Here is a 17915-nt window from a genome sequence, read left to right as displayed (position 1 = left end):
CAATTAATTTTGATATTTTGGAATTTTTTTATTTTGTCACAATAGATAATTGAAGACTAATGACTTTTGACATGTCTTTGAACGATTTCCTTCTAGTGATTTGGAAATGAATTGATTAATTTAATCAGTTTAATGTAAACTATATCACGTTGCATCTCTGCAGGTGGAGGGTTACCAGGTGGTGTACAGCACTCTGGCCGGAGACCTTTATGATAAAGTCTTTGCTCCATGCAACGAGGGAGCCACCTCTAAGACCACACTGACAGGTAAGGCTAATGCTGCCTAACTTTTTAAACTGCAGTGGGCGCTCAGTTTTTCTGCTTTTGAGGACTAGTTATTAAATCAGATTAAAGGTCCATTTTTACAACACAATAGAAGTTGAAATAGCTGAAAATATACATTTAAGGGAGTAAACTATTGGCTGTACCGTTCAAGATGAATGTTGCACATTCCAGAAGGTGATACTGTCAGGCGTTTTCAATATGATATAGATATATTTGTCATTGCACCAAGGGTCAATGTATTTTTGTGTGTTATTCAATGCGTTTGTACTTGTAGCACTATGGGCTATACATTGTATTTCAAATGTATCATTATTTTGATAACAACAAACTGATTTGTATTAGATAAATGTAGAGAAATTATGGTCTTTGTGCTGAAGAAACAATACATGAAGAATCTGAAGTGCTCTATGATTGAGATTAACTTCTTGGTTTTGGTCTAGTGTTTCAGTTACAATTCAGACAATTACAAATAAAGACAAATAAATATACTGTTAATAAAACACTCACCCCTTTTATTATCATTATTATTATTTTGTTTATGTGGTCGGGGAAGTGCATGTTAATGAACATACATGATGCACATCCTGTAAACACACTGGATTGTAACCATGGAAAAAATCATTAATACACCTATGTATATGGACACTGGAGGCAAGGAGGGTGAAACGTCTGGCACAAGGACACAACGACAGTATTCCCCAAAGTGGCACCGGGCATTCCAGTGGTAGGGCAGTGTTTCTGATGCATTTCCCATCAGCAAAAAGCACACACAAAGCTAGAAACTGCTTGTGTTCCTTGCCATTCAAGATCATCTCTTCACCTAAAGTTGGCTGAGAGGTGACTGTGTGCACACAAACGCTTGTTGCCCTGCTGTCATATTGAAAGGCTGTCAGGAATGAGGGGTCACTTGGGAGTTTTTGGCAATGGTGCTAAAAGGGCACGACTGGCATCAGAATAGAAGCAAAAGGTCCTTGTGTTATTCAGTCCGTCCAATGAAATCAATGCACTTTCTACTTTCATTCCCACTCTGACACTCACTTTCTTCGATCACTTTTTGGATTGCTCATTTAACTATTCACTACATTATTCTACTGTAATGAGTCATGCTGTCGGTAAAAAATGCTGCATATTCAGAGTTTAAATTATGTTTATTTTGCTTAGTCACCAAAGTGATACTAAATGACCGTCAGAACTCGCAAGTTCCTATGTTTGTGAATTCTGTTCAATGACAATGGCAATAAACCTTTTCTGATTCGGTTTGTGTACAAGGACAGACTTCATAAAACTCTCTAACTGGTACATATTTTCCTTTCTCCACCACAGACCTTCTCCCGGGTACAGAGTACGGAATTGGCATCTCAGCAATGAAAGGGAGCAACCAGAGTGCACCCTCAACAATGAATGCCAGAACAGGTATGTCTGTGTAAGCGCGTATGACAGGCAGGACTCACTATATTTGAGATATTTTATGCCGCTGGGCGTATTATTTCAGCTACAATGTTAGCACTTCAGCTCCACTTGTAAACGAACAGTTCTTCGTGATGACGTCACCGGGTCGTTTGTGCAGGTGCAAAAGAGGGATACAGAACACAAACTCATCGTGCCTGAGCGCGGCACTGCCCTTGATCTCTGTTAGTTACATTTCATGTGTATGCATGGTTGGCCTATGCAACTGTCTGCATTATTTTATGTTTAGTCCTAGATCTTTTACATAGAGATGAGAGTTCTTTCAGTGACTACAGTATTATTCCTTCTGTTAACACGCATTACATTCAGCCTCTTTCCTGCACACAGGTTTTTTAAAATTGCTTCAATACAACAGCTTTTTTTGTCCCAAACTCTTCTTTTCACTCTTTGAATGTGAAAATGCACTATATTCAACATGCATTTTCTCAATCAACGTTAAATAATTTGACATCTCATTCTCATTATCTAGACAAGGTTCGGTTAAAGCTGCTCTCTTTTGAACCAAACTGAAGGTGTAATTTGTTTGAAGAAGTACAGCATTTTTTCATGCTTGAAGGGAGACTGCTTGTCTTGTTATAATATTTATTATTAACCGATGATAACAAATATTTGAACCATTTAGAATTCTGTAAATGGCAGGCATTTTGAGTTGATGACAAACCTTCTGAATTCACACTGGTGTGATCAAGTATTCCTTAAAAACACTATTTTTGTGTTGATCAATTTTGAAGCAGAGCCATGTTTCAGCATCAACATCCTTGAACAAGTCCAGGACAGGAAGTGCCAAACTTCAGTTTCTATTCACAGTCAGATTTATCACCCTTCTCTTCTCCAGACTTTCACTACACATTAGTGTCAACCTTCTTAGTCTATGAAATGCACATCAAGGTGAATGTTTTTTTTTTTTTTTTAACAAACTGTTAACAAAAAGTTTAGTTACGTCTCTAAAGCTCACTTTTGGCTCCCTTTTTAGTTTGAGTGAGTACTCCAATCTACACTGGCCAGCTAGATGAATGCTCTTTGTGAGTTCACAAACTCTTGAGAGTCCATCTGACCCGTCTCTCGCTGTCAGGTTTGAGCCCGGCCTGCAGCATTGTAGTTTGGGTGGAAATCAAAGGAGAAGTCTGTGCTTTTCTCTCAACTGGATTTAACAGTTTGATTTCTCGTCTTGTTCCCCTGTTGTGACGCTTCGACCAATCAGCTTCAGATACTCGTCATGATGTTATGCCTTTTCCCAACGGTAGAACTCAATTCAGAGTGGGACATAATATCAATCTGCCGTGAGCCAGGTTAACTTCCATCCATCCGTCTTTATTCATTGTTCATGTTTTAGGGCTGACTGCAAAGAAATTAACAAATAACATTTTGACCATGGAATTATTTCTCTATGATTTTTGTTTTTTTTAACTAACTGTATTTCCAATGTTCCCTTACAGGCCTGGATTTCCCATTGGACCTCACTGTCACAGCCTCCACAGATAATACTATAACTCTTGTGTGGGGGGTCGTCCAGGGCCCCATTGACCATTACAAGGTTACCTACATATCGTCTTCTGGCGTCACGACTGAGGTAAAAATATATTAAGTATATCTGTTATGAGGACATCAACAATGTGCGCCAAGGATGCGACCTCATGTACTGTAGGTTCTAAGAAATTAATTTAGTTTTCTTGCAGCTCACTGTTCCCAAAGAGTTGACCACGGTGACACTAGTGGACCTTGAGCCAGGAACTGAATACACAATCACTGTGGCTGCACGGAGAGGCAGGCAACAGAGCACCGCTGCAACAATAGATGCTTTTACAGGTAAAAAAATGACTTTTTGAATATTTTATTGCTTTTGCCAAATCATTCGTTCAAAGGAGCATATTTTTTTTTTACATGAGATGGATTTATTTCTTCAAACAAGTCAATTTGCTAGCTCCTACCTCGCTCCATAATGAACTTGTACAATGAGTGCGGTTTGTGGAAGGTAAGGCGAGTCATACCAAAAGAAAATCAAGACCTTAAAGGACTTTGAAGAAGTAATTAGCCACAGTAAATTATTCAAGTCAGCTAATGAGGCTTTTACAAGTGTTTTCTAATTGTGCCTCTGCATCCAAAGCTTTTCATGTGTAGCTGTAATTCTTTTTCCTCCACCGCTGACCATTCATTCTTGTGTTAAAGCAATGCTAATGTGACACACCAATCAATATGTTTCTCCCGATGTTTAGCAAAAAAGTGTGCCGTCATTTCAGCTTGTACAAAGAATGTTGTCATGGTGATGGGCACGTGCTAACCTGCCGTCGGGCCTGTCGTTTGTGTGGACGTACTCTCATCCCTTGCTCCTTTCTTTTTGCTGGGCACGTCACTGTCATCACTGAAATCATCATCGCCTCATCGATCTGATAATGGGACTAGATTCTCTTCCTCTTTAACCATCTGGAGTGGTCTGAGCGGAGACTTGAGACAATAGTGAAATGACAGATTTTAAACAACAAGAAGAAGGAAAAGTAATCCATCCCATCAAGCTTATGTCAACTTGTCACTTGGCAACATCTGACAACCAAGACTCTATGAGATCACTCTCCGACTCAGACTTCGCTTTAAATGTGTAAATTACTTAACCACCTTAAGTAGGGAGTGGTAGAAAACATCCAAAGCTTAGCCAGGCGCACTTAAAAGCCTTTAATTTTCTCAAAAAATGACAATGCGCCTTATAATCCAGTATATTTGTGCCTTATGTGGATGATTTCTGGTTGTGCTTACTGACCTCAAAGCAATTTTGAGTGGTACACGTTTTGTTTTGCTTAATGCACCTTATATATATGAAAAAATGATTAAAAAAAACAGACCATTCATTGACAGTGCGCCTTATAGTACAGAAAATACGGTAATTGAAATGCTCTTGTCTCCACACCGCATTACCAAAAGTAATAATTCAATTAGTTCAAATGCAAATGTAATATACAATATCATATACTATACTTATTTTTTTATTTTAGAAGAGCGTTGTGGTGTGATGCTTTTAACATTTCAGTTATATCGGACAAAGACAGAAACATGCCATTAAATGTCTTATTACATTATGCAGTTAATATAAACTACATTAGATTTACACTTTGCAAAAAAGATTGAGAAATGTATAACCTCATCCATCATTCCAAATCCATTTATATTTTTACAGGCCGGACTCATTCATATTCATTGCGTTTCCATGCAGTCTTAAATAATATCTGATATCTGATTAAAAATAGCTTTTTAATCATAATTCTAGTTTGATTTTGTTTTAATGCCACATCATCTCATTATTTCTGTCTTTGATGATCAATTAAATCATTACTGACACTCCATTGTGTTCTGATTCTAACCTACTTCATCAAAATTTCACCCGGCTTCAATTTTCTCAACTGGTAATAAACGACCCATCATGGCGGCCTGGACCGCCTCCATCCATCACTGACTTCCTCCTCTGTCATCTTCATAACAGCAGCACATTTCTTTTTCTTCTCTTACTATTGCTGCTTGTGGTCAAACCTTTTATGCGTCCTTGCGCTGACATTCAAACCTCCGCTCCTCCAGGAATCAGGCCCGTATCTCACCTCTTCCTGTCAGAGGTGACTTCAGATGCGGTGTTGGTGGCGTGGAGCTCTCCGGCGCCACCCGCAGACCTCTTCATTCTCAGCTACAGCTCAGCTGACGGGACTGACATGTCTAAGGTCACACTGGAGGGATCCAAGACCAGGTCGCTGGTTCAGGGCCTGTTGCCTGCGACACAGTACACCATCAGTTTAATCACAATACAAGGGGACTCTACCTCGGAGCCTATTACTGCCTCACTCACCACAGGTGAGCTGCAAGCAGGCATCACTGAGTATATGATGATCATGACCCAATGTTCTCACCCATTTCATGTTTCAAGTTTAAGCATCTTCCATCCATCCATCCATTTTCTACCGCTTGTTCCTTTTTGGGGTCGCGGGTGACTGGAGCCTATCCCAGTGACTTCGGGCCTTAGGCGGGGGTACTGTCCGGGTACACCCTGGACAGTGGCCAACTTGTCGCAGGGCTAGTTTAAGCATCTTATTAACTATAATTACATCTTACCAACAAAGTCATTACATGGTCATTACAAGGTGTCACACGTTGCAAATATATCATTATTTCTTTGAACAATATCATCATCTCTATAAATGCACTGCAGCAAATTAGTATTGATAACAGGCAGATTGCTTTTTCTATTTCTATTTTCTGGAAAACTTTCTCAGAATATAAATATATATATATATTTAAAAGTGCTATCAGTGCAACACGGTCACAAGGCTTATTATTTTTACTAACTTTGGCACTGCAATAAAAAGCTTATTTCTTCTGGTTGTTGGCCAAAGCAACTTGATTATGTTTGTTTGAAACTCGAATTCCTCTGGGACCCATGTCTGCTAGTTGGATGATGCAATACCATTAACAAAGAAAGATGACAATTTCTGAATGGTGATTCAAAAACCATTAACTGTTTCCATAATAGTGTTTGAATGGATTTCTGATGATTACCTTTTATGCAGCTTTACAATTGGTGACAGTTTCTTTACAGACAAATAATAGTTTTTTGTCTGTCTTGTCATAGTGCTGAGGTTTACAATGTACAGTGCCTTCATGAAGCCAGTCTAAATAATGTTGTTATTCCTATTGAAATCTAGTGCAATTGGACGTTACTAGCTTTCTTAATGGGTTTAATATGTAGGTTATTTCAGTAAATGTTTATGATATTTATCTTCCTCTCCATTCCCTTTGGTATAAGCATTAAGCTCCTTACCGTGTTACACCTTCATTGTAAACAGACAATGGCCCAGTTATGTCAGACGTGAATGGGCTTGATGCTGGGTGCCAGCTCACAGTGTCTCCCTTTTGATTTCAAGTATTCTTTTTATATCTCCACAAAGAAGGACTGACTCGCAGGTCAGGATTTGGCAAATAGAAAAGAGAAGCAGTTTTCTTCCAGTATAAAGGAAACTGAAAAAAGAGAAAATAAAGCTGAGGAGACAAAATGAGTAGTAACCATAGATGGATATATTAGCGCTGGGGCCAGAGACACCTGCACATCTGATTACTCTGCTCTTTCTGTATAAGAGCCTTGGCAGCCTTGGGCCACACGGCTGTCTCCTCTCATTCTCCTGCACATGGCGATAAGCAGGTGGGCTAGTATGGATTGTAAAGGGAATTTGAGCCACAGCACTGTACTTGTCTATATCCTGCATTGATTTGGGAGGTTTTTTTGCAGTTTCGGTCGCTCACAACGCAATAGATCCTGTTGAATTAGTAGTAGTGGTGGTCATAGCAGGAAGTAAACAGGAGAGATATATGTGTATCAGTAGTAATTACGGGTGTCATGATAATACATTTTTAAACATGATCTGTTCCTTCAAAGAAAAAGCCACTCGCACACAAAACAGTAAACCAGCATAATCCCAGTAAACAGTTGTGTTAAAAGACATGAGCTGCGAGAATAAAATGATAACCAGCCATAGAAGTTACTTATTCAAACTGCTACAGCTCAAAACATATCATATTACAAAAGAAATAACACTATTGCACAATACAAAAATAAAAAACGTACACCGAATAAATATTGAGCTCCAAAAATATTTTCCAATTCAAGTCAATAGTAATTATTGCGACAGGTCTTACTGTTTGTATTCATTTCTAAATATACTTTTTTTTAAATAATCAGTATAATGGAACATTTTTCTGTCCTAAAACGTCTATAAGATAGATGTGGTTATGATAGCATTTGCATATCCACAACAATGTATTCCTGCCCTGGGATAACTCCTGTAATGTAAATGTAATCATTTAGTCAATATCAATGAATATATGATTCGCAATATCAATGATCATTATCATAAAACTATATGCTTCCACAGCCAATGGTAACTTACTTTGCCTTTATTCTTTTGTGCTCCTTATGGGATTTTCAAATGCAATTAGAAAGATAAACATCTGTCCATGATGACATTCTATGCAGGAACTGTTTAATTAGATCGAAGCCTTGAATTATCAATGGGACATCTGCTCATTGAGAATAAGAACTTTGGTCTAAACATATGGTCAAAGCATTCCACACGTTTCTTCTTAAAGTCCTGAATCCTTGTCCAATTGTTTTCCTGTTTCTATTTGCACGAGGGACCTGGTATCTTTTAATTACTGCATTTGCCCACATTACTTTTGCCACAACCTTTCCGTTGCTGCTCTGTTTTCCCTGGAGTGCCATAAAACAAAATGTGAGCAGCGAGGGAACACTCTCAGCCGACCAGGCTCAGTCTCAGAGCTAATGCCTCTCATTGTGTTCTTATGGCTGAATGAGCAGGATTTGCTTCGACAAAATCTGCTACTTCCTAAAATACATTTGCACACTTGTGCTTACAAAAAGCACAAAGGTTTGTTTATGCAAATGAGGTGAAGGGAGTATAATGTATAAATCGTCTCAGCTTTCAAGAGCACAATTTTCAGTATTATAATATGTAGTCTAAGGTGAAACACTGAACTTTTCATTCTACTCCCACATCAGCACTTTAATTCAATAGAACTTGGTATTTTGTCTGTCAATCATTAACTGTCGTCTCATTTTCATGTACGGTTATTATTTAAAACTGCATGTACTGCGTCACATGTACTTTATCAAGTTAATATAATATTTTGGATATTGGCTAACTCTTCTCCGTCCTCTTCCAGGAACAGACCCACCGAAAGAGCTGCTGGTGTCGGATGTGACGGAGGACTCTGTGACTCTCTCCTGGATCACACCACTGGCTCCTTTCAAACACTATCAACTCTCCTACCTCTCTGCCCAAGGTATCGTATTGCATTTAAATATCTGCTGGGTGTTAAATGTATCCAAGCCACATGCTGCTGTACATACCAGAGTCCTCGTTTCCAGTGTATCCTCGTGTTTGTGGTTGCAGGCCGAGAGGACAGCATGGTAATTGAAAGTGATGTGAACAACTACACCTTGTCCAGCCTGTTCCCGGCCACTGAGTATGAGATCAGTCTGACGGCTGTAAGGGACAACCTGGAGAACAAGGCAGTCAGCACCTCTGTGTTCACAGGTGAGCAGCGCATACCAGATCAAATATTACATGAATCAAAACACTCATTTTTGTTATTATTACCGATCATTAACAAGTGCCCATTATGATAACGTGTCACATATGGAGGTAAATAACTGTGAAAAGTGTAGGAATACCTGAACCCCATTTTCTACATCATCCTGCATCTTTAATCCCTTTGTGCTTGTTTGGACTCCTCTCCACTTCATTAGCACTTTCATTAATTGCCTCGGTTTCTGAACTTTTAAGATAGCCTTGAAGAACAAGTTTTAAAACTGCGCTTCGTCATATCATTTTCAGATAGCTATAGCCTTTGTGGAAGCGCTAAGATTAACACACTCTCCTGATAGTGTATGCACAATCTCCAGTGTGAGAGATGAGGAGGAATCAGGAGCTTTGGAGAGGACAGGAGAAAGAAAGTGTTGGCATGTCAATGAGACCTGATTCAATGAAAGTGGTGAGGTTCGACAATCCAACCCAGGGAATAAGATGCAGTAAAAGTTTTTTTTTTTTTTTTTTTTTGCATTCACTTAGCTTCTTCTCTGAAAATGTAATCTGCTTTTCTAACGACCCCAACATACTTGCCAAGAGCTGAGCCACCGGGACTATAAATGCTTGAACATTACTCTAATATCAGCTTTGTTAGAAATGGTAAATAACATTTTCATCATAATACAAAATGCACAACATGGGACATGTTAATACCATTTTAAAAACACAAATAGGGGATTTGGACAGTAATCCACTTGCTTGGCAAAGGATGTAATGGCCCAAAAAACAAGAGCATTTCTATTCCTTTTACAGACACGTAGATTGGGCTGTAGTCGACTAAAGAAATTCTGGGTTGACAAAAGACATAACCTCTGTATTGATTAATCCCCTAAAAGGGAGGCCGGCGCTTGGGCAAAAGCAACTTAAATGTAAACAGAGAAGTAGGCTACAAGTAAACAGCATCTACATAACTGACTCCATGCGTTTTTCTTTCTACTGTGGTCCATCTAAATCCTTATAATCCTAATAAAATATTAGCTGACTAATAATACCTTTGGTCGACTAAGAGTCCATTGATCTATTAATCAACTACATGACTTAAAGCCCTAGAGCACTACATGTAGACTGAAAGAGTGTTATTCTGCTCGTTTGAAAAGAAAAATGTACTGCATATAAGAGCACTTGGTAGGGCTGGGCAATACAGCAAAGAAGAAGAAGAAAAAACAATATCTGGTTTCTTTCTTAATCATGCATTTCGATTCAGCCTTTTTTTTTTTTTTTTTAAGTTCACAGAGGTCACAGACAATGCACTTGACCCCATCTTAGAAATGTTAATATCTAAGTCAAGAAATCTTTGACTTTAGTGAAATATATTCCATAAACGTTCCTTTACTAAGCTCTGCGTCTGTGGAGACATTCTGCGAAAAACGCTACTCAACACTTAACTACATATTAAGGTGAAGATTTGGACCTTTACCCTCTTTAGCCTGATAACATTTTCTTGTGTCTTTGTGAGCCACAGTCGATCTAAAATCCCGGTTTGCCTGAGCCAAGGCATTTCTATCCTGTGGTCAACTGCTGCAGCCTGGACCACCTTGTTTTCTATTGATTGGGTCATTGTTGTGTGCAAGTGCAGCCAGAGAGAGGAATGAGATTTCACCGCACCGCCACCCAGAGCTTGGCCTATTGTTAAGCGGTGTGTGATCTGAAATGGAATAAAATAATACAAACATGGGTTGGTTTGACAAACATTTTTATTTAGAATCTCAACAAAAAAACACCCACCTCATTGTTGTAGGAAACAATAGTGGCATCAGTATTATACAGTCACTGTTTGCGATTGTTGCAAACCAGAGCAAACACTTGTCTCAGTGGCTTAGTGCAACAATCCAGCCCCAACAATTGCCAAATTAGTTTCCACATTCACAGTAAAATATGGGCCAAATGAGAGGTTGTTTCAGAACTTGAGAAAAACAGAATGAAGACTTGTTCCATCTAGATCCAGAAAACCTTTTATTGCGGCTGACACAGAACAATACTCAAGATTTGAATGCAAAATGTCTTATTTTAACACAGTTTAGCAGGCTGAGGGCTGCTTTCTCTCTCTCTCCCTCTCTTTCTAATGAATGCCAAAATAAGTTGTCTTTTGCGAAAATGTTCCAAGGGCGTAAACAATATAAATTCATGCATATTTCTAAATGTGATTCTACTGTGAACCTTCTGGACGAAATAAAAAATATGAGTTATAAATTAATTCTTGCTGAAATATTTTACAAATATATTGCCCTTTTCAAATAAACAAAATGAAAGTGCTTGCAGGATTTGTTTGGTGAAATAATCAAATGCAATACAAAAGTTGCAGACATGAAGGCATAAAAATGTTGCTGTGTGTTTACAGAGCCGCGGCGCGCGGCCGAAACTGCCATGTTATTTTGTGCCGCGGCTCCTGAAACTGCTGCTCTATTTGACCGCGCCGTTTTAGACCGCGCCGGGTTAAGGTTAGGGTTAGGGTTAGGGTTAGGGTCAGGGTTAGGGTTAAGGTTAGGGTTAGGGTTAGGGTCAGGGTCAGGGTCAGGGTCAGGGTTAGGGTTAGGGTTAGGGTTAGGGTTAGGGTCAGGGTCAGGGTCAGGGTTAGGGTTAGGGTTAGGGAAACTGCTGGGCCTTTTGACCACGCGGCGGCTCTGCAGCCACGGCCATAAAATATATATTTCCTGAATTAATTACAACAATTTCTGCACCGAGATAAGTGGGCAAGTAAAGCAAGTGCAAGGGAATAATAGACTATAAAAAAAACATGGATTGTTTTCAATTTCTGCCAAAAATTCTTAGAAAGAAGTCGTTGTCATCCCTCATTCGTCCAGGAGTGTCCGTCATAGAAGAACATTCAGTTGTAGTCAGCTGGACGTAAGGACAGGAAATGCTGTTTTCCTGTCCTTACATTTATCCATCTGCTAATTTCCTGTGAACATTGTTTAATCTGTTTCTCTATTTCACTGTCATCCTTCGAGGCAACTGCTTTTGTAGTTTTGGGCGTTAAAAAAATGTATCCAAAAGTCATTCTCAATCTGTGGACCTAGGCTGGGAAATCCACCCTGCTCACCGGCAGAACCTCCTGGTAATAGCCTGTCTTGTTAATTTATTTGTTAATAGATTTGGAAAACAGGTCATTATCAGGCTGTTATCTGGCCTTACGCCGGCCAGAGTAGGATAAAAATCTGAGTTCTCAGACCAGTTCACCAAATGAGAATGACTTTTGGATGAAAGTCAAAATGTCTTGTTTTTCAAAAACAATGTCTAGATGTATTGTTAGTCTTTAGAAGTCTACTGGCAGTTCTTTTGTTAGAAGAAACTAAACGATTTGTATTATTATAGTGCAAGCCTTTGTATTGCCTTCAAGGTCTCATCAGGAGGTACTTTCTGTTTGAAGTATTTCAATCAAACCATTTAAGTAGATTGTTTCCGTTTCACACCTTTCACAGGAGATCACACCACTTAATACTGTGATAATGCTATGCTAAGTGCTCCCTGACAGTACATAATGACCATTACCTTAATGAACCATTTAGGGCCGGGTGCTAATCGGCATAGAGCAATAAATAAACCTGATTTGATGTAATGATAGGTCAGACCTTTCAAATCTGCGTTTAAACACTCATGAACAACATAAAAGTAGTATAACTTTATTTTGTGGAACATTTGTGTACAAATGTTTACTTTACATGTAGTTTTATACAAAACCTGATTCAATAATAATACATGGTCAGTGATGATATAAAAACACACTTTGCAACTAAATTCACCTAAACCCTATTGCAATTACCATAATTACAGTAATCAGGTTCACTCATCTATCCTAGAGATAAGAACACTGCTCCAGTCACTAATGAGTGCAATTCTTTATTGTGGTGAGGCTAGGGCAGTATTAATTACCTCATCTGCTTTGGAAACACATGGCTGTTCTGTGTGCTCTGTTGCCAAAAACACACCCACCTGCCCGAGGAGAAATTGAGGTTGAAACAGCAGGTTAAAGGTATAATTACATTCAAACTCAATGTTGGCATGTCCAGCAGTGGCAGAAGAGGATGAGGAAGAGGAAAAGTTGCTCGTTAAACTGAATGACTCTAGACTTTTAGTTGGATGGTGGGGAAGATTGGTTTTGAAAGGAATTAAAACGATAGCATTTTCAAGAGTGGATATTTTAGAATTATACAATATTACCGTCTGCTGTCAATCACTTTCAAACATGTTTTATTCAAATAGCCATTGTTTTCTGCTTACTTCATTTAGCTTAGACACATAATTAATTAAATCATGGCAAACAAAGACGCTTTTCTAGTGGCATTTCAGTGACTTTTATGTTGGAAATAATTGCTAAAAAAAACAAAAGTTATATTAGACAAATAAAAAAGTAAAAATAACACTGCTGCAACATTTGGGGGATTTTGAAATATGCATGTCCTTGTCTGGGCACTGCATATTTTTGCCTCTGTTTACTGTGGCTCACCGATTGATCACTGTGAGCCTACTGTTTGTGCTGAGAGTGTCAAAACAGCTCACCAATATTTTGACTGTAACTTCATGACCAATGTCCCAAAATCCATTAAAAAAAGTATGTGGATAAATACAGTTGTGATGGTTTGTTGTAGTTTTGTTGTGGCAGACTTGTGCTTGTTGTAATGCTGCGTGTCTGGTATTAACAATAAAGATCTAATAACCAGATACTGTATAAAGGTGCAGAAAAATACTTTGACTTGGATTTCTCCCTTTGCATTTTATATGGTCACATCTTGGGCCATGTTTTTCTTATTCAGAATCAGAAAAGGTTATTATTCTATATATAAAATCTGCGGTCAACAATACATTTCGCAATGCATTACACATAAACACGATTGGCCTTTCCCCGCACTCCTCTCATCGTGCTCTACAGATTTGTGAGTACAATGACAGATTTAACAGGAATTGACACGCTGTAGAAAAGATGCAGGAGAATTGTGTTGCTTTTTTGAAGTTTAACCACTTCCTGCATAGACATACCTAACAATCCGTTTTGTTCATCTGATGGAAGCTTGAATACATTTGTGTCCTTACATGTTTTGCAGCTATGGACATGCCCTCTGAATTGACAGCGATAAACATAACACCCCAAGGCGCCGTGTTGAAGTGGAATCCCCCAGTCTCCAGTGTGGACAACTTCGTCCTAACCCTCACACACAACCAGGGTGAGCATCTGTTGTTCAAGCTTCCGTTGTATATTTTAGGGCGATGGAGAGGGATGCTAAGTGCTAACCACTCAATCCCTCGCCTGTTAATGTGGTACACGAGTGCTCGGCTGTGGTTGGAGAGGACAGCTGTGACATTGGTGTGAAGTGTGAAAATACAATGTAAAGTGCTTTGATATAAGAGATTATGGTTATGTTTCATTTGTCCTATATATTCATTGCCTGACCCGCCAGCCCCGCCCGCATTCTGTTCGAAACGCGTCTCGGTCTGGAATCGGACCATTGGAGGGCGTCAAAAAAAATGTTCCAGTATTTACCGCTCCAACCATCGCCGCTAATTTGTGTCACGTGTCTCTCAAATGCGGAAGACTTTATGTCACGTGTCTCTCAAATGTGGAAGACTTTGTGTCACGTGTCTCTCAAATGTAGAAGACTTTGTGTCACGTGTCTCTCAAATGTAGAAGACTTTGTGTCACGTGTCTCTCAAATGTAGAAGACTTTGTGTCACGTGTCTCTCAAATGCGGAAGACTTTGTGTCGCGTGTCTCTCAAATGCGGAAGACGTCTCTCAAATATTTTCGGGACATTCAGAACAAAATATATTTACCTGAGATTTACAAAGTTTAGTGCGTCGCTTGTTGACTCAGAAGAAGTCGGCAACGTTTCTCAGTCTGTGTTATTTTGATCCTTTCCTCGTAATCCACCATGTTTGTTGAGACACGAACGAACAATGCGTTTGTCTGGTTAATCCGCCTGTCAATCACTCCCTTTGGAAATTGGCGCGACTGGGTTGGATCCCAGACCCTCAGGTTTTGTAAAGTAGTGCATCAAAACGTGTTGGGAACGGCTGGTCAGGCAAATATATTCATGCACGACCCATTAAACACTTAGCAAAAGTCACATGGCAAATTTCCTGCAGCACTATTATTAAAAAGCTTGAGATTGTAATAAGCCATGGTTTATACACATCATGTTATAGCACGTGTTGCATTGCATTAGAAGTGACATGTAATGGGCACAGGAACATCTTCATAGAATCTAAACAATGGTATTATGAGTCAATCAAATGTCATATAAATAGATTAATAGCCTATCAGGAGGAAATATGGTTTGCTGGTGTCTTCAGAATAGTGCTCAGAATTAACAAGCAGAACTGTGTCTGTGAAGTATGTGCGCTCGGAGAGGACAGATGGCAGGTCACAAAATCCTGCAATCACTCACAGCCAATTCGCAAAAGCAATCTGCAGCAGGTCTCATTACCATCCAAATGAAATAAAACCCAACAAGACAAAGACATTAAGCCATAGACACTTTCCTTGCAAATCGCTGACGGACAAATTCCTGCTCTTAGACGGTAGCGTTTCAACAAATAGTCTTGTTCGTCTTATTCTTTGTTGTCAGATTTTGAAGGAAAGTATTATTGGAGACAATTGTTACTTTAACACTGATATATTGTGCTTGTACAGTTATAGCATCATTTTTTACTCAAAAGGAGCCCAAAGGTAGTTCTAACAGTTTAAGCGTTGAGATTCCAGTGTTCTGTTTCAGAGGATTGAAACAGCAGTGTCAAGTGTGTGGGATGGGGTGGAAGTAGTAAAAATAACACATATATTTCACTTTCAGTAACTGCTGATACATTCCTGGTTGAAGGCAACAAGCAGGAGCATCAGCTGTCCAACCTGAAGCCTAGCACCACCTACTCCGTGGCCCTGTACGCCACCAAGGGGCCCCTGACCAGTGGAACAGTCATCACGAACCTCCAAACGCGTATGTATTTACACGGACGCGCTGCTCTGTAGGAGGACGTTGTTACAGGGTCGCCTGTCCTAGTGCCTTCTCAGTGTGATAAATTGTTAATTCCTATTGTTCCCAGTGTTGCAATGAACTTTATGTTTCATATTTACCCATGTCTTTACAAGAGCTGGGCACATTCAAAAAAATACTGGAAAACGTTAATGTGGATCTAACAGGTTAGATTCACAAAAGTGTAGTTTATTTAAGATTGTACTCAAATGTGCCTGTTTTTCCACATTTTGATAACTTTGACTTTTGAAGTTTATAATTGTACTTCCAGGTTGGACATGAGCAGCAGATGTGACATAGGTAGAGGTAATTCCACAACTGTTACCTAGCAACAATCTTGTAAACAAGGGACAAAATCCATGTACATTACACAAATTGTAATACCAGATAACACCTTTATTGTGTTAAATAATTGTTTAAAACAGTAAAATGTCCCTGCAACTTAGTGCTACTAGTGTAATTTTCAACTTTTATTTTCCTTCTCAAACTCCTACTCTACTAATGTATACTATGATGAATAATTACAACAGGGACTATCCCGTCAGACAAAGTAATAAATAGAAAAACACTTTAAGGTAATAAGATTGTATTAAGAACACAAAGAGTATTCTCAGTATCTCCATCAGCTGTAGTCAGTATTAAGTGGGGCAGTTCTACTTAAGCTGAGTTGTACCTCTGTGTATACTTTGTTCTCCTGGGGGTAAAACAAGTCAGCAGAGGCGTGTTGTGTTCCCGGGGGAGAGTAGGAGTTACCTGTCCTCTACTGCTGCGTCGACAAACTTTTACAAAAGACTTCAAAAGCTGTAAGTAGGGCTGCCCAAATCCAAGTGCACGAATGTGGAGCAACATAATGAAGGAACGTAATGCAAGCAAATGAACAATAGAATGTTTGAGCAGTTTTAGGTGCGTCGTTCTAATCTGAGCGTAAGGCCATCTTCCATCTTCCAAAAGAGTTTACCGCATGAAATCACAAAGAGAAGCTACTCAAAAACAAGTAAATGATGAAAGCAATGCCATATTGTGATTAATAAGTGCTGTTCACTCCGAGTGAGTGAAGGAAACCACTTTCTTTTGATTACCAGACGTGTTGTGTGCTTTGTTCTTCTTTGTTCTTTTTTGTTCTCCTGCTCCTCTCTGCACTGTTGACGTGTCTGATAGTCAGTCGATTGTTGTTTGTTGTTTTTGAGAAGGTCTTTAGGCTTTCCCCCCCCCACTCAACCAGATATATTATTTATTATTATGTCGGACTCAAAAAAAGCTCCTCAAAATAGAAACATTTAAACAAACGACAGACAGATGCAAATCATCTTTTTAGTAGTAATATATAATAAGTCAATACAAGAACATTCTCCAGTGCCCCAGAGTTCAGAAATGTACGTGGCACTGCTCTGCCCAGGCATTATTAAAAAGCGTATCAATGTGAAAGTCATACATTTATAAAGCAAATTTCCTTCAGTGTGGGAAAATGTTTCTCCACAAACAGACTGGCTCTTGTCTACCCAGGGACCTTTAATAGAATCCCAAGTACATCATTATGCTTCTTGAGTTTAGCTTAACTGTAACTGTGCTACAAGTGGGCAGTATACTGTAGTGTGCAGTAAGACTAAAACAAAGCAGTTTTCATATTCACTGTACAAATGCAAAATGTCTGTGCCATTGCATTTGGGCAAATATCAATCATTTCCAGTTCTGTGTCTGAATGTCTTCATCATGGCTCAGATCATTGCTGATTATTTGAGTTATTTGACTACAGAACTCCATAGGGTCCCTCCCCGTAAAACAAATATGTTATTATTTTCAAAGAGTTGTTGCCCACTGTTTTTATAAGATGATGTAATCGTAGTATTTTAGAGTCATGTCTATTTTCCACATACTTTCCTCTCTAAAACGTTTCAGCCAGTCATGAGTCTGGCTGCAGCCCACCATGCCCCTTACATCCTTCAGCCATTCACATCATTTTGTCGAAGCCAAACCTCTTAGCCACAGTCCAGAATTGTTTTGTATTCTCCCGCCTGAGCCTCGGATTTCAACAGCGGCACATCTCCTAAGGCTGCTATTTAAGCTCTGGTC

The 17915-nt window shown here is 39.2% G+C and overlaps 1 protein-coding gene across 2 annotated transcripts in view; it reads left to right on the top strand.

The window, feature by feature from the left end:
- Window positions 1–17915, top strand: part of tnr (tenascin R (restrictin, janusin)) — a 127201-nt gene that overhangs the window by 87600 nt on the left and 21686 nt on the right. Inside the window, exons 16-24 of one of the 2 annotated variants that reach the window (XM_072441462.1) lie at window positions 164–266; window positions 1608–1697; window positions 3188–3321; window positions 3428–3557; window positions 5313–5579; window positions 8460–8579; window positions 8690–8833; window positions 13924–14043; window positions 15666–15809. In XM_072441462.1, coding sequence (XP_072297563.1) covers window positions 164–266; window positions 1608–1697; window positions 3188–3321; window positions 3428–3557; window positions 5313–5579; window positions 8460–8579; window positions 8690–8833; window positions 13924–14043; window positions 15666–15809 — 1252 coding nt within the window. The remainder of the gene's footprint in view (window positions 1–163; window positions 267–1607; window positions 1698–3187; window positions 3322–3427; window positions 3558–5312; window positions 5580–8459; window positions 8580–8689; window positions 8834–13923; window positions 14044–15665; window positions 15810–17915) is intronic. The other variant, XM_072441463.1, reaches the window with a different exon arrangement.

This window comes from Eucyclogobius newberryi, unplaced genomic scaffold, assembly GCF_026437365.1.
Source record: "Eucyclogobius newberryi isolate DKJ021-1_F unplaced genomic scaffold, fEucNew1.0.hap1 SCAF_12, whole genome shotgun sequence".
NCBI classification, from domain to species: domain Eukaryota; kingdom Metazoa; phylum Chordata; class Actinopteri; order Gobiiformes; family Gobiidae; genus Eucyclogobius; species Eucyclogobius newberryi.
The sequence above is the reverse complement of the archived record's forward strand: the minus strand, read 5'-3'. Positions and strand labels throughout refer to the sequence as shown.